The 23,463-nt window shown below is 38.5% G+C and overlaps 1 protein-coding gene across 2 annotated transcripts in view; it reads left to right on the forward strand.

The window, feature by feature from the left end:
* The window catches only part of DOCK1 (dedicator of cytokinesis 1), a 283,861-nt gene extending 263,031 nt beyond the window's left edge, over window positions 1-20,830 (forward strand). For both annotated transcript variants that reach the window (XM_040563057.1, XM_040563056.1), the window contains exons 49-52: window positions 653-851; window positions 6,185-6,338; window positions 9,956-10,101; window positions 19,517-20,830. In XM_040563057.1, coding sequence (XP_040418991.1) covers window positions 653-851; window positions 6,185-6,338; window positions 9,956-10,101; window positions 19,517-19,612 — 595 coding nt within the window. In that variant the 3' untranslated portion in view covers window positions 19,613-20,830. The remainder of the gene's footprint in view (window positions 1-652; window positions 852-6,184; window positions 6,339-9,955; window positions 10,102-19,516) is intronic.
* Window positions 20,831-23,463: the final 2,633 nt, after the last annotated feature.

Consider the following 23,463-nt stretch of genomic DNA (forward strand, 5'->3'; position numbering starts at 1 on the left):
GATTTGGATGAGTTACGAGCATTAGAAAGCTTGTTGTGTTGTGCATGTTCAACAGAAGCTCACTACACCACTAAAAAACAACTTCTCAACAGTTATTCCTGTTCCAGGGAATAAATATATCCTCTTCCCCCACCAAAAAAAAAAAAAAAAGAGGAGGAATTTGAGGACTTGGATATTTTTTTTGAAGAAATCCTTAAAGCCATCGGTAGACATACCAGCTACTTCCAAGGAGCTCAGGTAGTGGAGGTGACATTTCTTAAAGCCCTGCCCAGTCACCCTCACTTGCACAGTGCTGATCTCCGCTTGAGTTCCCAGGGGTCTGTCAGCATGCCTGTTGTGGTGCCACCATATATATCTTGGGCTCATTTTTATATAACCACTTACAGTGAAATTCGGAAGTTTGTGTACCTGTGAAATAGTAAATATACTATAGAGCAGGGAAATACGTTACTGGTCCTTCAGCAGTTCTGCAGTAAATTTTAAAGTGAGACAATAATGATTGTTCTGACCTCCTGCCCACACATTCTCTCCAATAGAGTTTTACTGATTAGCAAATCATCTTTAACTAAAGTGAGGCTTTGGGGACTATGAAAATTAAAATTAGGTGTTTTGAAAATTGTATTTTATTGATCTATTGAACAATTTTCTTTAGGTTTGTGCTTGAGCCCCTCCTGCCAAAAAAGATGCATTCTAGGTCTCAAGATAAATTGGACAAGGATGACCTAGATAAAGATAAGAAAGAAAAGAAGAAGGAGAAACGGAACAGCAAGCATCAAGAAATATTTGATAAAGAATTTAAACCTGCTGATATTTCTCTGCAGCAGTCTGAAGCAGTGATCCTTTCAGAAACGGTAACTTTATTAACACATAATGCTTTATCCCATTCTGAGCAGTGTTCTTTCTGGTTTTAAATAAAAATGTTGGTATTTAGAATTTAGTTCGTTTTTGGATCGAAAATAACTCTAAGGGAATACACCGTAACGTTAGTATATTTCCTAATGAATTAAAAATAAAGATTTTATTTACAGTGTAAAAAATCATGGTATCTTATATAAAAATCTTACCAAAATATATATATGGCTATTTGGCAAAAGGACCAGATGATATATTCTAAGTAAAATAAATGCTTCCGTTTTAGCAGCCTTTTGAATTTATGGTTCCCAGTAGACTGTGATGGGTTTTCTCATATTTCAGCTGACTACTGCAAGACACTTTTGGTGGAAATGTTACAAGGTCATTTCGTGCATGGAATTACGTACTCTTGAAAGACTATTTTAAGCAGAAAATCGTAAGCAATTCCACCAGTGGCTGTGTATAAGCATATTAACTACAGGGCATATCTCTTTTAAGCCCTCTCTTCTTGGTGTATATTTAATTCACTGAAACTATCCTGAAGGCTTAGGTAACTTCAGAAGTTTTAGTTCTGAAATGGAAAGCAAGTCCATCCTAAGCTGGAGCAGGGATTTCATGAACTAAGCGTAACCTCTGAATCTCTGGCTGGACACTTGTTTTGAGGCCAGTAGTTTAAAACTTGCCCTCAGGAAATAAATGTAGTGCTCTTTTAAAGATTTACACATGTACTTGTAGAGCCAACTTTTAATTCAGCAAAGTCCGTCATTGGTCGTTCTGTCATTTACATTGGACTTTGGAAACGATTTCTCTCTGCCCTTGATGTCCTCTATCTCCTTCTGCTTGGTATTTGTGGCTGAGTATTGCTTAGATGTTCAGCCATAGTTCCTGTGTTTTCTGGATTTGCTCTTTTTTTTCCATCCAGAGATGATCTAATCTCTCAGATGTGTCTCCTGACATCAGGGAAGATCAGAGCCTTATTCTGTCTGATATGGCCGTAGGCCCTGTATTAGCTTAGCAAAAACTCAGATAAAATCCCTGTGCATCCCCCAGGCTTCTCACCCAAACTCCTTTGAAGTCGGTGACAGTTCTCCCATTGATTTCAGTAATTTTGGGATCAGTCCTGGTTTGTTTAAGTGGATATTGCTCCTATCAAAACCAGTTTTCAGAGAGCAAATACATTGTGCATAAATTTCTGTGCCTCATCTTTTGCACACAACGCTTTCCACTCTGGACGTATGAGGCACATTGCAGCAGTAATGTTTTGTCTAAACCTGAATATTGCAGTGGCAAGGCTTGCACTCACACCTCCCAGATCCCTAAACAGACTAGCGGAGTTTGTGGGATAAGAGCCACAAGAGAAGGAAGTTTTATTTTGGAGCAGCTCAGTCGGTTGGATTTGCACAGAGCCCCGGGACCAGATGGGAGGCATCCAAGGATGGTGAAAAAACTGGCTGATGTCAGTGCAAGGTCACTGCCATCTCTGGAAGGTCTTGGATGTTGGAGAAGTTTGCTTATGACTGGAGAAATGCAAATGCTGTGACTGCACCTGCATGCAAGAAGGGCAAAGCAGGCTGACCGGGGAACCGCAGTCTGGTCAATCACCTCACCTCAGACCCTGTGAAAATCACAAAGCAAACCTTCTGGAAGCCCTTTCCAAGTACACAAAAGACAAAAAGGTGATTGGAAGCAGCCTGCATCTGTTTGCCAAGGGCAGGCTCATTTACTTCTGAAGACTCGTCCTCTTGCACCGTCAGACTAGTGCCATTCACTGCCAGTTTCAGTGGATGAAGTTTACCCCTCCGACCTCTTTGAATTTACATCCCTGTATGTATTCCTGCTTGTTTTAACTCTTCACTTGCCGTGCTGTGCATGTTGTGAGAACTTTTTTGAGGCAGAGAAGATCTTAAAACCTGGAAAGGGGGCATGAAAACCCTTCCAGGCACATTCCTGTTTGTCATCCGAGGAGGAGAAATGAACAAAGTCCAACAGGAGTTTTCCTCTCTTTCCCTAGTTGAGAGCTCTCAGTGCATGACTGGTATGACTAATTTTCCCCTGATTATAGAGAAGGAAGGAAATTAAATGCCAGAATTAGTTACTCACAGTTACTCTGAGCTTCTTGAAATTCACAGATCAATAAGAAATGGAATTTACTGCTAAGAGGAAAAAGTCTCCCTTCTAAGTATCTGCAAACTACTTGAAAGAGCTCCAAAATGACCAGGTCAATTTTTAATGCTTGGTGTTAATGTGGTTCTCTAGTATATGAAATAGAGGTAACACTCTTTCGAGATTAGTTTACAGAGTGGTTGTACAATTCCCCCTGCTGTCTTCAAGAATTTTGGAAAGATAATGTCAAGTAGTTTAAAGATAAAATTTGTCTTCTGTTAAAATTGCTGCACTCGGGAGAGATATGTCCCCTATTAATTATATAGAGGAGAAATCATTATCTTTTGTAAGAACTCAAATTTTCCAGTGTTCTACTTTTGTGGGCTGCGTTTTGCACAACTTCCCTTTTTAAAGTCAAAATTACTCCCAAAGCAATGCTTCTGCTGTGTTTTATAAAGGAAAAGGCATTTTGATTTCTCTTGTATTGGGACCTTGGAAGCAGGAAGTTTGCTAGCTTAAAAAAATAAAAATGAAAAGATGATGGAATGGGAAAGTGAAATACTCTTTTTTATTCCCCAAAAAAGTTGGAACAAAAAATTGACAATAAATTGAAATTAAAACATACATTTAAAGAGCTTTTATAGTGAGATTTTAATCTGCTATTAGTTGCTATAATATTTCATGTTATAGTTACTGGATTCCTTCCATTGAGAATTTTAGAAGTGATTTGTAGCATTGCTAATTCACTTAGAGTATTCCTTTTAGTTGGTGAAGTTTCTAACAGAACTTCAACTCTGACTTCTAAAATGCTTGGAGGTTTTTGCAGCAGAAGGCATTCTTTTCCTTAGTACCATGACAATTTATAGGCACCTCCGAGAAAAGGAATGGAAGAGTACCAGCCAGCGTGGGTTTGTCAGTGCCAGATCAGGTCCAACCCTTCTTTCTTCTTCCTGCAAGAAGAATGAAATGAAAGAGCAGGAGGCCTAGCAGACACGTGATGTGCTGACTTCAACGTGCCTCCTCGCACGTCTCACCCAACATTCACACCAAGACTGGGTGATGTAGTCTAGCTTAAAGTGATGCTGAAGAACACATAGCGACCTGGAAAACCTGCAGTTGACATTAACGTGGGTGAGGCAGAGTAAATGAGAACCCACAGTGGATTTGGATAGTGGGATTTATCAAAATAATCTGTGTAGAAGTGCAGTGTGTGTTCAGCCTTGTCATTGTCAGGTAAGAGGCGCAGCAGCCCCGTCACGCAGACAGCGGCCGTTCCCATTTCTGCAGAGCCGCTGCTGCTCTGCTCAGATACGATGCTGTCTGATGCAATGGGTATTTCTGTCACTGTGGTGCACTTTCTTATGCAGGAACTTATTTTTCACCAATTAAATAAATCTTCGTGGAAGAACATGAGAAGATTATACAATTGTGTATTTGGAACCATTTTCTCTAGTTATATGGTTAAATACTTTTTTTCAAATTTCTCTGTACTTGTAATGAATTTTCTGACTGATCAAAACCCAAACTCTAATTACAGAGATCTTGTACCGCTCTGATCTTATCAAAAGATAAATTAAATGCTTTGGTATGTGAAGATCATCAGTAATGTCTTTATAGTTTTCTAGAGATTTATATCTTCTTTTAAGTGTCACATAAACTTCTTTAACATAAATTCTCTTTGTTAGTTCTTTGATTCCAGAGGCTGATAGCAAATCTAACACTGAGGCCAGGTATTTAACAGAGCGCTCGAAAGCTTATGTTAGTAATCAGAATAATAGGCTGTACATTTTATTGATTTAGTGACATCTAACATTGCTCACCATTGATCTCACTTTTGTTAGACTAAAAAAAATTAGGAATGGGTTCATTATGGATTAGCAGTCTCCAAAGAGTTCATATTCCCTAGCAGAACCATGATGTATATGAACCTTAAGAAGAGAAACAATCTAGTCAGTCATATAAGAAGTTAAAATTTATTTTAGTTAAGTAGCCACAGACCAGGTTAACTTGTAAACTTGATTTTATATTTTATTTTATTTTTGTCTTGGTGCTTGCGTTGCAGGTTTCCTGGTCAGCTAGTACATTTTTATTAGTTGCTTTTTCGTAATTTTATACCTCTGAGAAAGCAATTACTGTGCTTATCCATTCCACTAAAAATATGCTGTAAAAGATCTTGAAAGAAACCTTTGGAGTCTTTGGGACTTGAATTTTAATATCAGGCAAACTTCTGAAAGGTTAATCGGAGGTCTTTGTGAAAAAAAAGTTGCGTACTTTGAGAGCCTTCTAAGAGAAATTACCATGGAGACCTTTATGCCAGCCCTTCTAGGTTTTGTTTTCTGAAAATACAAGGAAGTACTCTTGTACTCTTCTCCTTCACCATTGTCATTTATGAAATGACAAAATTATTCAAAAAGCATGAATTTCTTCTTGCAGCTTCCATTCTGCCCTAATGCATGACCTTGGCAATACTTCCCATCTTAACTTCAGGCTGCGGCTCCATTTTCTGTGCTCTCCTTAGAATTAACAACTTCCTTCCCTCACTGTGATTGATGGAAATGTGGGGGACAGTGGATGGGTAAGAAACAGTAGAGTTCAGCATTAAACTTAATGAAAGGTTTCACTTATTTAATTACTTCAATATTTGTTGCTCATAAGATTACAAGTATCATTTCAGGTTTTCTGATGGAAAATTTAAATGGATTATGAAGTGAAACAATAGGTATATTTCAGTGAATTAAATATAAGCACAGGAGTTTATATTTTTAGAGAATGCAAACAATTAGGGAGAGAGATTTTAAAGGAAAGTATAGCCATGTGAGAAGAAAGAAAAGGTTCTGAATATGACACAATCACGTGTGAGGATGTAGGCTTACTTACTACTGTAACATGTTAAGCAAGTGTTTTGGGATTTGGCTCATTGCCTCAGAAAAATATGTTAGGCTATAGGAAGGTGTATGGATTAAGACTCATTGTTATTCCTGGGGAGACAGGAAGAGCATTTCAAGCTGTAAAATACTGCATTAATTCAGAAGAGTTGTATGTTATCATTATCCTATCGCTGTTGAGGAAGTACTGGGAAAATACAGCAGTCACAAAGTCGGCTGCTCAGTAACAACGCGTATTCCTTTACTGTCTAACCTTGATGAGCTGTGGTGGTCAGTATCCACTTATATTCATGCCATGTTGCAGTGAAATAATTGGGATTTTCGTTGTTTTTGTCCCTGTGCAGATCAGCCCTCTAAGACCACAGAGACCAAAAAGCCAGGTCATCAACGTCATTTCAAGCGAAAGGCGCTTCTCCGTCTCTCCTTCGCCTCCCAGCTCCCAAGTGACACCACCCCCAATAACTCCACGGACAAAGCTTTCTTTCAGCATACAGTCCAGTAAGTCTTAAATTACATTTTGTTTTCCCAGAATATTTTTTGCAGAATAACTTCCTATGGGAAATTGTGTTTCCTGAGCATCACGTTAAGCATCACACTTCGGGATGAGTTCTTATAGTTTATTTTTTTGTCATCACCAGGGGATGTCTTTTGCAGGACTAAGAACAACTTACCTCTTAACCTGGAATTTACCACCAACAAAAATCATTTAAACATTTTACAAAAGCAAAATTGTTGCATTGGAAAAGTTTCTTTTCCTTTTCATATAATCAACAATTGCATAGGTATTTAATAATTGTCAGAAATTAGTGTTGAACGTGATTCTGTATTGGATTTGGGATATTTGGGAGCATAAAGGATGAAAAAATAACCCTGTAATGTAATTGTACCTTAAAAGAATGTTTATTTACTATGTAGTGAGTAAAAGCCAAAGGAAAAAAAAAAGCCATTTCCAATGTTGTAGGGTTTTTTGACATTGAAGTCTATCACTTAGCTGTTCTGTAAAATATCATATGTTTATTTCAGCCTTCAGGAAACCCTATTGTAAATCTGGGTGTAGTACGTCACATATTTCTTTTACAATGCTGTTCTCCAAAAACTGATTTTCAGTTTTCAGTTGCTAGCATGTGATAAATTATGGTATGTTTACCCAAATGCTAATGCACCAGTCAAATGTTAAATATTAGTAAAGAGGGGAATAGATTGAGTTTAAAAAAATAATAATAAAAAATCTTGTTTGATGGTCGTTTTGGTTTATTTACTTTTTTGATACTTAAATCCTTTTCCCTTAAATAAGGAGTGTTTTGGAAAGTTCTTGTTGCCATTTGTGAATATATGTCCTGTAAGCAGGGGAATGTTTATTCTACAAATGTATAGCAACAGAACTATCTTCTAAAAGACATGTGGCTTTGCTTAAATGATTTTGGAATTGTTGGTTACAAAGCTATTTCAGAAGAGTGATAAACAAGCTCAAATCAGTTCAATGCTTCCTTTGCTTAGTCAGACACCCTAAACCACTATTTTGATAACTGATCTCCCTCCTTTCTTTAAATTTTTGATAGCCAAAACCTATGAGTATACAAAAAAAAAAAAAAAATGGAAATACACAGAATTACAGTACAGGTACTCCTACCAAAAAAAAAAGTGAATGAGATTATTTCTTTTTATATGCAATTTATTAAAACCAACTCAATCTCTTTTTTAAAAAGGATCCGAAACTATCGTGTGTTTCTGAGAATATTTACATCTATGTGCTTGAGATTTACGTGCATTACATAAAATAGGTTTGAGTTACTGCAAAATATATATAACTTGTCCATAATTGCCTGAGGGATTACAATGATAATTTTTTTGTGGAATTCCAAGGACAAAGAAGTTACTTCAGTACACAAATTGGCTAAAAGCAGTTAATGGGTTGCTACGCAATATTGCTTGCTTGTTAGCAGGCAGTTTAGGAGAATGGAGTGTAAAATTTGGTCATTAGGTTGAGATAAAAAAAGTTATCTAACCGATCTCTTTACCATTCTCAATGGCACGTGTCCAGTAAAGAGAAAATATTCAAACCATGTTAGTCTGATGAAATGCTTTGAATAACAATAGCAAAACAAAAATGAGGGGTAGATATTTATATAACACAACAGTTTGTGTTTGACACCTTTTTTTTCGGAAGTTAGCTAGATGACTTTTGGATTTCATTAAACCGTGTGAGAGATTAGCTAGTCAGGCCAAATATTTTTTTTTTTCATTATACAATGCTGTTGTTCTACTAAATAGTTTGCCAAAGTGTTCAGGGCAGTTAAATTTGGCTACTAGAGGACTGGGAGACTGAATTTCTAATGTTTGTCTATCCGTGACAGCACGTTGTTATGCTGATTTTCAGTTTCCACATAAGGAATGTATATAGGGAGACCTAACAACATGGCTTGCTTACAGTAATGCCAAAAGAAGGATTCCCTCTACAAAGTAGGATCCAAGGTTCTGCTTAAGCTACAATTCTAAAAAAAATGACATTTTCCAAACATCTCTCAGCATCACCCTACACTGCATGGGAAAAAAAAAAAAAAAAAAAAAAAAAAAACGGTAAGTACATATATACAAGTATAGGTAGGTACATATGAAGTTGTAGATGAGATGTGGCACATGTGTCAAGGAGCTCTTTTCTGTGATGTTTATGCTCAAATGTCTGTGATCTTTAAATATACAGCATGGATGGGAAGCGAATACAAAATGACCGGGGAAGTTCATTTTACGGTTATGTTCTAACGACAGGAGCATGGTAGAAGTAGACTCTGATGGAGGTATATAAAAGAAAGTGTTATGAATACTGAAATGTTTGGGGAATGGAGAAATCCTCCGTGTGGAAAAGGAAGGATGAAAAACAGAAGCTATAGAAAAAAGCGATGAGAAATTCAGGTCCTGGAGGACAAACAACACTTTTCAGCTCGATGTAGAAGAAACCACTGAAAGTTTGAAATCCCGAGATGAAAAATATTCCTGTTCCTGATGTAGTGAAAGTTCAAGTGAAAGGATGAAGGGTAAAATTACAGTTTTCAGTGACAAATCAATACAGCCTTACAGTTAAATTGTGTTAGCGAGAGGCCATTTTAGAGAACAATAAAAGGGCACTGCTTATAAGATATTGATAGAAACCTTGCAATAAAAATATCTGAATAAACAAGTCCTCCACTTGTTTTACAGATCATCCTAGTAAAATAAAAATATTATTTTTTCATTCCCTAAATGAAAACACTTGCCCTAATTTATCAAAAATAAATTAAGTTTCTTATCTTGTAAAGCTCACAGTGGGTTTTGCCTGTGTTCAAATGACTGAATTACCCTGAAATACACCGTGGGTGGATTTCTACACAAAAACCCATGTATGCCTCAGACCTCAATAAACTTTATCATCCCTCAGGCTATTCCCCTTTGCAGCACGTACCTGCTAGGATTTATCTGCTAAGAAAAGGGAATTTTCTACCCAGCAACCAGTAATAATAAATGTTTTGTACTTTTTCTTGCATGAGTTTATTTACTCAACAACTAATGACTGCTCATTTATTATAGTTACCTGGAGTTTGAAATTTTTTGAGAGAGATGTAGTTAATTATAGGCTTTCATCTGTGCATTTTATTAACAAGAAGCTTGTATTTTACTGTAGGAAAGTAAATAAATCTTAGCTCAATTATATTCTCTTAGTGCACTTAGCAAAACTTGTCTTGTTTGTTAATATACAAGGTATAAATGCAGAGCTTACAGCTGAGAAAATTGTATTTGCCAAGCTATGAATATTTTGGAGTGAAATCTGAAGGGAAGAGTATTTTCATTTTCTGTTAAAAAGAGAGGATTGTTCAAGTCTTTTGAGTGTATCCTAAAAATTAGTCCAATGCAACTCCAACAGTGCATGCTTCCCGTTGATAGGGAGGTTGGTTCACTTGTTCTTTTTTCCTTTAAAATCCCTCATTACATGAACTACAGATAATTATAGAGGCAACGAAGAGCGGACAAAGATGTTGCATGTGTAGCATTGTCATATTATCAATGCCATAAGAATAGACGGAGTCTGAATCTTTGGATTCCATTCAGTTATTGAAGAGTTAACTAAATGCTGGTTTTCACAGATTTGGAACTGAACGGCATGTCTAGTACCGACCTCACAGACATCCCTCCTCCACTGCCTCTCAAAGGAAGCATGGCCGATTATGGGAATCTCATGGAAAGCCAAGACTTGATCAGTCCAACAACGTCCCCTCCTGCTCATCAAAGGGTGAGTCCTACTGATGATGATCATTTTCTGCAGTTTTCTTTGCTTTTTCATTTTTAACCATCCCCAGCGAGATGTAACCCTGCTGGTGGACGTCAGCAGATCCATAGATTTCTGCAGCTGCAAACAAATGTCTGAAGTAGGAAGGAACAGCATCGCTCATTGGGATCGACTTAAAGTGAGCTTGGATTCATTCTAGTGGAGAAGATTCAGCAAAATGTTTTTAGACGTGTTGGTAAGGGAGCTTAAACTGACAGGATGTAGTCTCAGCAGCAAATTAGTTTTTATAGCCTTTCAATCCTGTCTCAGGAAAGGAAATAAAATATGTACCTGACATATTTTCCTTCTGGAGCTCTGTTCTGTCAGCATTCAATTGCCACTTGTTTCCTAGAGGCAAACACGCATGCTCCCTTTGAGGAAAGAGCTTAGAAACATTCTTCATCATGAACGTGGTTCTTAGCTTTCTGAAGAAAATACACTTTTTCAACTTAGTTTTCCTGCATCCTGGAAGCCTTTAAAAATAATTTAGTATTTTTCTTTTAAGCAGTACTTTTGAGAAGGGCCATTTGTTTTCTTTTTGAAAAAAAAAAAAAAAAAACAAACAAACATGTTTAAAGAGGTGTTCTTTTCTTTGACTTTGAAATTTATAACTTTGGCCAAGCTGTTATTTTGTGGCAAAATTCTCGCTGGTAATATTTCTATTTTGTTTGTAGAGGTATCTTCCATTATTTCTCTGAAGTTCATCATTCAAATTAAATTCTTTAAATAATTTGCTTTTCAGTAAATTTCATGGTTAGAGAAAACATTTTTTATCTCAGCAGAGAATAAAGTCAGGCAGGAATTCAGTTTTGTGTGTATGAAAAGTTGTATTGTGTAAGAAACTATCACAATGTGTAACAGTACACAAGACTGATTTTTTTCATGTATGGAATTCTAACTGTGTAGTTGCAGTAATTTAGTTTTCAGGCTAAATGGGGAAAAATAGGTATAGAAGTAACTTCAGAAACGTGAGCAGTGTTGTTCAAAACACCACGTTTAATTCACAGTCATAAATTGAAAAATTCTCTATTCTTATCTTTTATTCTATCATTCTTCCCTGTGTCTGGATGGGTTTTGTGAACATTTTAACTGATTTTTCTTATGAACCCTTTTCCTCTATTTTCTGACAAAATGTTCCAAACTTTCACTTTTACCCATTTCACTGTCTTCTCTCTCGGGGCCAGCTGTGCTTAACCTGGATACAGACCTCTAAATGGAAACTTACAGAATGTACAGTAGGATTGCCAGGATTTTGGTCTAAAGAATCAAGCCTCATGAAGAAGCCTGAGAAATTCAAATTAAGTTTCAAATTTGTTAAACTTCCTTTATGAGCTCCAAGATAGTAAATTCATTTTATATGCTATACTGTAAGTTGTAAGTTTTAGGTTATGGTAGTAGCTCAGGATTGTAAACATGACTTCAGTTCTCAGCTGAAAAGATGATAAAATGAGATGATAAAATATGCAGTGAGGAATAAAATCCCAGGTTCTTTATTCCATCCTTTCAAGGCTGTTTGAAGGGGTTTCCACGAAGTGGACAAATGCTAGATATTTATTTTACTATTTGCAAATGCCATCGTGCTGTGCTGGTTGGAGCCCAGATCTGAGGAAGACCCCAATACTAGCCTTGGTCTCCTTGCTGTTGGAAATGTGACCTTGCACAGCTCCTGTACCTGTCATGAGCAGGGTTTCCACATCACTAAATGGAACATCATAAAAATAGCCTTAATGTGCTCTCTTGTTTGTTTTTTTCCAAAGTTCTATTCAGGTCTTAAATATTTTTTTTTTCTTTACTGTCACTGCTTAGCCTCCTTCCATACTTTTTTCTTAATATTTTTTGTTGTTGTGGAAATAGGCCCCATTGTTTAACATCCAGTGTTGAAGGAGCTCAGGATTTGAGCATCCTGTAGAAATCTAACCAAATAAAAGTGGTATCTCCTTAGGCAGGTATCCACAATTTTCCTCAGCATCTGTTTTTAAAAGCTTTCCAAGATGAGGTAATACAGTTTCAAAGTCTGGAAAATAGATCTAAAGCTGATTTGTCACAAAGCCACAGGTACTAGTCTTAGAACTAATTTTAGGAAAGGTTTCTAGGCTTATTACAATTACTCTACAAATTTATTAAATCAAGCTTATAGCTGTAAAGAACATAAAATGAGTAGAGCTGGATATGAAAGATCAAATGGGTAAATTCTTATTACTGCTCTGATTAAATCCCACTGGGCAGTTTTTAATGCCTTGTGTTTCAGGGGTCAAATAACTACATACTTCATAACTTTATGATTCTCTGCCCAGTAAACTAATGATCTTTTAAATTACACACATTTTGTATCAGTGAAGAAAAATTAGTAAAAAATGTGATAGATAAGATTGTATCAGTAGCTTTTGAATTGGAAGTATTCCCTTGCATGAGAAGTTATTACATGACTTGCTGGGGTTGCTTTGTAGTCAGTTAGGAAAAACAACAACAGAAAAAGCACTTTAGTGAACTGAAAAGAGTACATTAATAAATACACCAAGAAAACCTTGAAACTGCAGGGAATAGTGTCATTTAGTGTCTGAGATTGTAATCTTAGATTATTTGAAGTCTACTGTTAGCTTAGTCTACTTAAGTCTCTTATCCCAGTAATCATCTAATTATAATTATCTGATTCTCCTCTTATTCATTGATAACTATGATACCCTTATATATTTTTTCTTGCACTGTATGATTTGTTCCGCTAAAAATGTTCTTAGTAATATATGGGAACATAAAAAAGAAGTCTACGGCTCCTGCAAGGATTATTATTACATCAAGGGATTCCTTTAGGCACTTCTTATTCTTTATGGGTTCATCCATACCCTTGCATACAAATCAACTGCCTACTTTGTATTCACAGCAAAAAGGGAAACTCAAAGAAAATAGACAAAGGAGCACTTACATTTATAATACTGGCTGTAACACTTACTGAGATCAGCTAATGGTTTGGGTGAGATGACCTCAATCAATCTGGCAGCAGACGGAAGATTTTGCGAGCAGGGGACAGCAAGGGCTGTAGCGGTGCCTAAAGTGAGAACCAAAGCAGGCTCGCGTGGCTGATGGCAACAGCGCTAATTTTGATTCGCTGGGATCCCAGTGCCTGAGTAACATTCAGACTGGGGATCGTTTTACTACTTAAATGGGTATAATGGAAGTGTTTACACAGAAGTTTAAATCCAGGGGATTTTTGATGTGTTGCAGTGCATATACTGCAGTGCTCATCTTCAGCTCTGTTAGGTTAGCTGCAGTGAGGAAAAAAAAGAAAGAGGCTTTGGCAAGAGTACTGTCCTCATGTGGACGAAGGAAAAGAGTTGAGGCTAGAAAACCAGCCGAAACCATGACGGTAGCAGGTAATTAGGGAGCAGTTGCTTCATTGTTTGCAATTGTTGACATGAATTCTTGGGAGGTTGCCATCAGCTGCCTGAGAGGTTCCCTTTCCTTCCTAAATGCCTTACAAAAGTCCTATTGCTTGGTTCCCCTAGGCTGGTGAAGTCTGCAGGGGAAACCCCCAGGTGGCATGGTGCAGCCTGCCTGGGACTCCCAGCGCTGCTCAGAGGTGGGCCAGGGCTCGCTGCAGGCTCACGCGCCCTGGGCAGCAGGAGGGTGGCTGGTAGCAGTCTTCTGTGGAGAAGTTGGAGAGAGTGAAATTGGAAAAACTGCATTATTAATCAGTACTATTAAGTTAGAAACTTGCCTTTGTGAACCGCATTTGATCACAAATGGAAGTAAATGTATCCTCTTTTAAAAAGCAGACACTCTGACCAAAGCCTTTCCATGCTTTAGGTTTAGATTAGATATTTGGAAGAAATGTGGAGCTTTGGGTTGTGGGTGCCCCATCCCTGGCAGTGCCCAAGGCCAGGCTGGGGGGGCTTTGGGCAGCCTGGGCGGGCTTTGGGCAGCCTGGGCTGGGGGAAGGGGTCCAGGTGGTCTGTAAGGTCTGTAAGGCCAACCCAGACTGTTCAGTGATTCCCTGATTAATTCCATCTTTCTACGATGCACATAGTTATATCATGTACCCAGAAGGTATTTTCCCACAAGATAATCCTGTGTGCTCGCAGAAGAAGCAAAAAGTCTGTTCTTTACTTGCCACCTGATCATTATTGCTGGCTGCTGGAGACGGGAAGCATTTCAAGCTCTCCTCCCAGCGTGAAGTTCAGCCTGGGATGGGCTGGGGTTCGGTGGGTTAAGCTCTTGCCTAGGAAGGAGTCACTTTTTAATAAGTCTCAAAATCAATGGCCTGCCACGGCTTGTCACAGGATTTTGAGTGAAAAATGTGTCGTTCTGCTGTCTGCCTCGAGGCACAGAGCCCCTGATGTGTCCCTAAGCAGCACCCTTGATTTTGTTTCGGCAGCGGCCACGTCTCCGCCGCCCGCGTTACCTGGGATCAAGCTGCGGTTTAGCTCTGCCCGATCGGCAGCGCGTTGCTTTATAGCTCTCGCAGGGCCCGGGCCTTCAGTAAGAAATACTGTTTCGGTCTGGAGTCTAAACCTAATTCTGAGGGTATTGCTCGTAACTCTTGAGGTCTGTTTGTGTAAGGACTAGACCAGAAAAACACTGCTTTCAAAAATGAAGTTAGGCGGCGTGGTGTGCCATACTGATAGACTCCACACGCAGAGACGTGGTTTAACAGAGGAAGAATTGCACTCGCCCTGCGTTAACCCAGCTGCTGTGTGCCAGGAGCAGATCCTGTGTGCGATGAGCACAAGTCTCTGCCAGGTCTGGCTGTCCCCGGCCTGCCTCTGTCCCCAGCAGAGGCAGTCCCTGTCAGGGCCCTGCCGAACAACGCAGCAGCAGCAATCTAAATCACTCATTTGAGCAATTTCACGTTGCCTGTAGTGAGTGATTTTTGATGTGTCCCAAGGAGGGGATGATTAGCTCGTGGCAGGGGCAAGGAAACAAGGTGTGCCTTTGCAGAGGGACTCCTGAAATTGCTTTCTCTTATCAAAGGCCTCTGCAAGCAAGGGCAGGGAGTGGCAGCGATACAAAGTCACCTGAAGCTGTAATAGATAAAGTATGACAGCAGAGCTTAAACAGTCATTTTACATTGGTTACCTGTGGTATTTCCTACGTAACTTTACTCCCAGAGTCAAATGGTCACTTAGCTTAAACTGTCCATAATTCAGTTTAAATTAGTGGAGTTAACGTTGATTCTCTCTCAGCTGGCACATTATTACTCTTTTAGAATGGGAGCATTATTCCTCCAAGAGCTTACATGGTGTGTTATTTTTCATTGCTGATGTTAAATAAACAAGCCACCGATGTCAGGTGGCTCAGCTCCGTGCTAGAAACAACGGAGTAAGCAGGAAGGAACGGGGTGGAACTCAGTATTTGAAAGTGTTTGCACAGCCTCATGTACTTGATAGCCTATTTACATCTTACCTGTACTGCTTATGACCTGATTAGATCTTTTAATCCTTCAAAGTAAAGTGTCTTTTGTTGGATCTTCATAGCTTGTGATATTGATGACCATTTAATTTCAAAGAAAAAGACTAATGTGGGAATATACCTCTTTTACAGTGTCGCAAGGACTGTCTGTACAACTCAAATCTTGTTTGCTATTTTCTTTTTAATAGTATTTTCTGATCGAAAGAAAAAAAAATCTTGTGTCTTATTTTGCTTCCTCACAGCAAAAAATATACCTATTTTCATCTTCTTTAATTGATTTTTACTGCAGCCAGGACACGTATACTGTAATGTAGTCTGTTTCTGTAAAAGAATGGAAGCAAATGTTTTTAAACCTGATTCTTCTCAGTAGCAGGGAAAAACAAACAAATGGGAGCAATTTACTGTTTGAAATGGAAGGAACAGATTGCTTCTGTGTTGCAGATGTGCCTTTTACATAAGGTATCTGCTTCCCCTGAGGTACATGTGAGTCAAGGATTCTGCCCAAAATAGGTTTGAATGTGAACTAGCAGTCTCTATCCTCATCAGAAAGTAAAAGCATGGTTTAAGGTTCAGAGGGCTCGCAATTAACAATTTAAGTTCACAATTTAAGTATAAATACGAACGCTTCAAAGAAGTTCTTCATTACATGTGAAATCAAGGGAAACTTCAGTTTTTATTGCAAAGTTTCTAAGTGGAAATGTAGTAAAATGAACTTCATGAGGCAAATAATGATTTTCTAAGTTTGATATTAACGGTAAAGTGTGCTCGAATTTATTGCTATGCTGAGTAAAGGGAGCATGTATCGGCACTTGGAGTGATGACTAGGTCTGCATTTGCACCACTTCCATATTGGCAAGTTTTGTTGTGCTAATTTCTCAAAATGGTGCCCCGATGAGCATTGCATGTCCTACTTAATATATTCCTTGGTAGCTTGTAACATAAATGGACAAGTACTAAATTAATCTTAATTTCTAATGGAAATTGTAAATTCAATTATAATAATTATCTACCTATCTCTGTTATTTCTTTCTGCCTAATTTGCTTGCAGAATCTAAGCTCTTGTAGGTTTCGTGCTTGTTATTTATAGCATATATATTTAGCTTATTCTCATTGTATTTGCTTTGTATATGTTCTTCAGAAGCAGGTTTTCAGGGATAATTTGATTGTTCTGTGATCAATATGAAGGACTCATTTCTTTGAGAAATGCCTTTGATCTAATTGAATTAAGAATTATTGCCAATATACTCTTAGTTAAATTCAAAATGGATTTTTACAAATGATGCTATCAGCAAAGTTAGTTCTTTCTAGTGATAAATACGAAGTTAAAGATACCATCTGAGAGAACAGGACTGAGGAAATTTTTATGTTTTGTAATATATTTTAGAGGAGAACCTGTGTGTTTCTTGTTTTGAAATAACTGACTCCTCTGTGAAGAGTTACATGTTGCATGCTGATGTTCTGCGGACCATCGGTATGTGCAGACATCTTACCAGAAGCCCGTGCCTGGTTACATGATTTTAACAAAGCACTTTTTCAGAGACTTTGAAACCTAGAAATCACAGTTAAATCTGTGAGGCTACGTAATGTTAACATTCCAACTCTTATACAGATGTCTTAGTAGGGATTCAGGAGCTGACTTAACATACCAGGTTAAGAAAAGTATTTGGACAGGTAGAGGAAATATTTCATGGCGTGACTGCAATATTTGGAGACAGACCAGCAGCAACACTTTATTTTATATATTTTCTATATATTTTTCTATCTCAGAGAGCACTGTGCCCTGTGTTCCCCTGCAAGTCCGCAGTAAATTGTGTATGGTCTTCGAGTCTGCTCTTCAAAACCCTTACTTGGCATTGCTTTCCTTTGGCATACAGCGCCCTTTTGAGACATAACCCTTCTTTTAATAATGGTTATATCTTCAAAAGAGAGAGTGTAAGCTTTAACTGGACTGTGAATATGAAAGTTTTCATTGCAAAACACTTTAATTCCCGTCTTCATCAGTGAGCATGAAGCTTCCCCTGGCCATCATGGAGTCTAAGAGGTCAGTCTCTGCATGACATCTTCTGACCTTGTTTTCCTTTGGGACAGCAAATGTAAGATGCCAGGCAGGAGATCTCCCGAGGTGATGTGCGGAGAGCTCCTTGCTCTTGGTCATGAGTTCCTCATCCAGATGGAAACTGATGGATTTCCATGCTGGCAGCCAAGTGTTTTGTACTCAAGGAGGAAGGTGAGAGCTATTGAGGCTCCAGAAATGGAGAGAGGATGGTCTGCACCCCGACGTACTCTGTGCCTGCTCTTTTGGACAGCGGCAATATGGAGAGAAAAGGTTTGGGCATGGTTGCCCAACAGTAGTTTGTGATCCCTGTTTGTTTACCAAGGGGGAAAGCCTGGAGAAATTAGGAAGATTGCAGAAATAGATTGGAAAATATTTCTTTGCAGTAAGGCTACAGGACAAATATTCCAACAAAAGTCCAGTCAGGTTCCTGACTGCCAGTATGCAGTCTTCTCTTTCTATTTAGCTTGTGACTAAGAATACCAGCCTGTCTTACAATAGCTCTAGGTTTATAACTTCATGCTGTCTTAAAAGATGACTTTGAAGAGCACGTTCAGTTACCTTAAAGAGTCATTTCTGCTTCTTCTCTTGCATTTTTCTGGTAACTCACAGTAGCTACACGGCAGGAGCCTTGCGAGGCAGGGAAAGGAGAAATGTCCTGGCATCACCCAGAACCGCTCTGCTTTTTGGATAGCAACTTTGGGTACCTTTTAAAGGAATGGGCTTGTTACGCATTTTGACATGTTTTGTCAGATGCTTGTATACCTGTTTCTTACTGTGATTTGGAAAACACCAATTATATTGTCCGAGACATTAGAAAAGTTGAAACAGGAGCGTGAAGATTCCAAGCCCAGTGCATGCAGTATAGCACTGAGGCATTTCAGACATTTGAGCTGTTCTTGAAGCACTGATGGAGGCAATTTGGCAGGCTCAGTGCATGTCGTAGCGGTGTGAAGCATCTGCATGGGGCTGGCAGCCCTGCGAGGCGCTGGGGGTCGGGTGGGCAAGGCAGAGAGATTTCGGCCAGACACAAACAAGTGCCAGTGAAGAAGAGTCATTGTGCTCGGAGGAAAACAAGAGGTAATAGCTGGTTAAGTGGGGGAAGAATCTTAGGAAAAAAACAATAACAGAACAGCAGTTATGAGGTGTGACGCTGCAGCACAGCCTCAGTGATGGGAAAACTGATGGCTGCAGAAAACCGGAGTGCAAAGTCGGTGAGCAAACTGCAATGTTCTTAAGCTTTTTCTGAAACAGTTTGTTTTTTCCATACATATAGCCAAACTTTATGGAAAAAGTCTTTATTTCCATAGTGATTTTTTTTGTTTGATTATCCAGTGAGTCTTACTGAGAGTGCTTTTGTTCTGTTGTATAACATACAAAATGATTTTAAATATGTATATATGAGCAGTATGGATTTCTATTTTGAACATTTTAAATATAACTGTGTAATAGCTGCAAGTTACTTATCTGCTTAAATAAGATTTTTTTTGAATGATTTTTGTTCTAAATGGGCGAAATACAAAAACAACAGAAAAGCAATGAAGCTGTTGCTTCACCATAACTTTTAAGCTCTGTAGTGCATAGGAGCTGAAGGCAATCAATACAGACCAAGAAATCAATATTCTATCATGATATAAAGTAGAGAATTATAAAGTTCTCCAGTGCTTTCAAGAGATTTTTCCTGAAATACTAAGCTAATTAATCATGAACCCTTGAGAGATTTTTCATTGTCAAAAGTAAAAGTTACATTTTAATCTAATAGCCAAATACATTCAGTATTCATAGCAGCAGATTGTGAGAAGTTTTCACATATCAGATGGTTACAGACTTACCTACTGCCTCGCTTGGTTATATATGAACCAGCAAATGTCTCCCAAATCCACTCATTGATAACGCTGTCTGTTCAAATTTGCTTTCTTCTAGCACCTGCCGCCTCCACTGCCCAGCAAGACTCCCCCGCCTCCGCCTCCAAAGACAACTCGGAAGCAAACATCTGTTGACTCTGGGATTGTCCAGTGAAGAAGGAAGCCTTTTCCAAAGATAAAGCTGTAACAATTCATTTCCCTAAGTATTGTAAGGTATATAATGTTTACGTCGTTCAGGTGTGCAGTATCTAACACTTAGTGCAATGACTCTAACTCTGATTAATTTCTAGCAGTGTTTCGGAAGCACCACTACATTAACCCCATTTCTGGGGATATTCCCTCCCAAAACTTGAAAGGAATCTGCATTTCTACTACTTGAGACTGGGAGGCATTTGTCAACTGACAGCACTCTCTTCCTAAACCTCTCTTTTTCTTACTCTGAATAATTTCAGGCATATAGATAGCTGTGGAGATTAAAATGAGAGTTTAATATTTTGTACCTAAAGCATTTAGGTAGCTATGGACTGCTAATTGAGCTGAGTATTTTATACCTAATCTCAGTGTATATAGGAATCAATGACGATATTCACATTGAATTCAATGCACGTTGGATTAGGCTTCGTGATAATGAGAAGCTGCAGTAGGATTTTCCCAAATAACGGTTATGCCCAGGGCTTAAAATCAGATACAGCTTATTTGTGAAATGTGTCTCCTCTTTATTTCTTCTGTGTTATAAATAAGCTGATAGCTGATAGCCTTTTTACAATTAGTCATTGGTGATCATTCATTTACATTTTGATTCAATTGGCTGTTCTTCTGTGTATTGATCAATTGGAAAGCCAGGAGAGCCTCTTAGCCACAGACAGGCACGAGTGTATAGGAAAAGAAAGAGCATAAGCAGATAGAGGGTTTGTGGTCATTCCAAACCTAAGTACAAGAACAGGAAGAGCTTTTACTTTTTGTTTTAATGTGTAATATTTCATGTGGATTAGTATGAACTGAATGAAATCACTTTGTCCTTGTGCCATCATTCTGTACAGAGTTTGTATATATGATGGTTTTTAGAATGTTTTAATTTTTATGGTGCCTGCTTTTCATGTAATAATGAATTAATGTACGTGCAAATAATGCCTTACATATTTTTAATTTCTTAATTGCTTAAAGTGTAAAAAAAATCCAGTTATTAGCCTCTGAAAAATATTGGACAATGATGGGGAGGGGTGTTGGGAGGGAGGAAGGAAACTAACTTTGTACTCTAGCATTTTTTTTATTGTCATCACACTTTTGTTTTTTACTATCTACAATCTTTATACTCTTACAGTAGATTGTTTTAAATATACCACTGACTCAAAAAAAATAAAATATTATTTTAAAAACTTGTCTAAGAAAATAAATATATTTGCTTAATGCTTTTCATTCTCACAGGATTTCACTATTATACTCAATATAGGGCTACTTACTAACTTCGTTTTTTTGTGGTTTTTTTTTTTTTTCTGAACTGTTTTGAGGGAGTTTGTGATAAAACTGCAGTCTTTCATAGTATTGATATGCTTTTTCCTGCATGTATGTAGTACAAAACTGAGACAAAACACAGTTATTGCAGCACTAGAAACATGCATCTTTGTATGCTGGTAGAACTCACAATGATGGCTTACATATTTTTCAGTTGCTGAACACTTCAGAAAACAGGTGAGTTTTAGGTAATGTTTTCTACATCAAGTAGTTGCTACATGATGCAAGTAGCAGGCAGAAGCATGATTTACTCAGCAGTAAAACAATAATGTTGCAAAGTCAGAGAGGTTGCCCTTTAATAAAAAGTGTCTCAAATAGTCAATTATGTATTCTGTTAATTTTGCTTGTAAACATCACGGAGCTTTGGGTCAAACAAGCACTTTTTCTTGCAATATGAGATAACATCAGCTATCAGAATATCTCAGAACTTGCTGTTATATATTGTCCTACACCTCCCTGTTTGTTTTGGTATTAGCATAATCTCCATTCAAGAGAAACAAGCTGAGAAGGATTCCTGGATACAGTTGATCAGATATTCCTTCTGCAGACGATCAACAACGTATTACAACATTAATTCCATAAGTCATTAGTTTAACTGAAAATTGCTTTAGATGCTGATCTTGTTACTCTGCTGAATGTTGTGTTGGGATGCTGGTGAGTTTTCCTCTTTTCTGTTCAATTTACTTTCTGAAGGATAGCAAGAGATTTTCACATGTACCTTTAACTGGATGCTTATAAATTGTATTTCTGATAATGTGTTTGTTTTCACACATCCTTAACAAATTCCTGTGCTCATGCAAGTGTTATAATTTGGCCCTGCAAGACTCCTCAAGTAAGAGGGACAGTTTCAAATCGGTCTTGCACTACAAACTTTAAATCTTGTACATGTATGTGTTTTACAAATATACAAACTGAGACTGGGAATTGAAAATCAGACTCTCAGATTCACTTTCAGACCCAAATTGTCACCATTTTTACAATCTAACAGCTTCTAGGCTGCTAACTCGTATAAAACCCAGCCAGAACGAATCATTACCCTCCTCAAAGTGTTGTAAAAACACACTTCAGCAAATTCAGAAACTAATTCAGTTACAGTCTCTAAGCAATGAACAATCCTGCGAAGGCTGTTATTTTTCCTGCAGTATATTTTCTTCCTTTATACTCCAGCAGTATTGTAGCAGACCATCCAAATGCAGTATGAATTTCTTGTGCCATTGTTTGCAGCACAGCTCAGCTGAAGCAGAAGAGCCCAATATGAGAAAATACAGGAAAGGAAGATTGTTTAATTTTACCCGAAGTGACATCACTCCCACTTAGTCATGCCCACGTACTCACGAGGGTTGAGGCATGCCAGAAGAGAACTGTCAGGAAAGGTGATCCCTCTGTGTCTTCCGTAGGCCTTGTGCAGGGCCGTGGCAGTATCTGCAGGGGCCTGGAGTTCTCCCTTTGAGAAAAGTCCTTCTGGCCAGGGATCAACCTCACTCCCGTCCCTCCACTCGGGCTTGTCTGGGTCAGTACAGTTATTCCCAAGTAGTGTCTTTATTTCTGGGTGCCAGGTTTACATCTCTGACAGAATCTGTGAAGTGAAGCACAGCCATATCCAGAGTAAGCTGTGCTAATGCCCCCATGGCCCAGTCAACAGAAATCAGGAAAATCAGCATGAATGTTGTTCTGGTTTTGGCTGGGATGGAGTTAACGTTCTTTGCAGAAGCTCATATGATGCTCTCTTTTGTATTTTTGATGAAAATAGGGGTGATAACATATTGCAGTTCAGTTGTTGCAGAGCAGTGGTCGCACAGAGCTGAGGCCTTTACAGCTCTTCATGCGGCCCTGCCTATGAGGGGCTGGGGTGCACCAGGAGCCGGGAGGGGACACAGCCAAGATGTAAAGTGTCCCTATCCCAACCCACGTGTGGTCACGCTGCTACCTTCCCGATTCTCTCCCCATCCCACTGCGGGGAGTGAGCGGCGAGCTGCCTGCGCATTGAGGCACGGCAGTGCCCTGTGCTTAGCAGCTGCAGGGTCAGCCCGCTGCCACACCGCGCTCCTCTGGGAGCAATACACAACTTGGCAACAGAAATTGCCCTGGAAAAAAAATAATTAATATTTAGAGATGTCAAGTTTCTAAACAGTATGAGAAGACACGGGAAAATAGCATGAGAAAACCAGCTGTGGGAAAACATGAGAAAATAGTATGAGAAAACTGGTCATTTTAATGGCTAGCAATTTTTACTTCTTGAAAGTTGGCGTATATTTACTTAGTGGAAGTTAACTTACAGTCCCTTAATAAAATTGGGAAGCCCTTAATACTAATTCTCTAAGTCTTAGCTTGGGACCAAGAGGGTAATTTCCAGAGGTGTACATGTCAATTCTCGTCAGTCCCATGCGATACCACAAAAGCTTTGGTGTGCAGCACTTTCTTGTTTTTTAATCAAATTTATTTTCAGCGGGAAGCTCAATGCAAAGGTCAGTTCTTAAGCCACTTTCTGTAATT

Source organism: Cygnus olor, chromosome 7 (genome assembly GCF_009769625.2).
Source record: "Cygnus olor isolate bCygOlo1 chromosome 7, bCygOlo1.pri.v2, whole genome shotgun sequence".
In the NCBI taxonomy this organism is placed as follows: Eukaryota; Metazoa; Chordata; class Aves; order Anseriformes; family Anatidae; genus Cygnus; species Cygnus olor.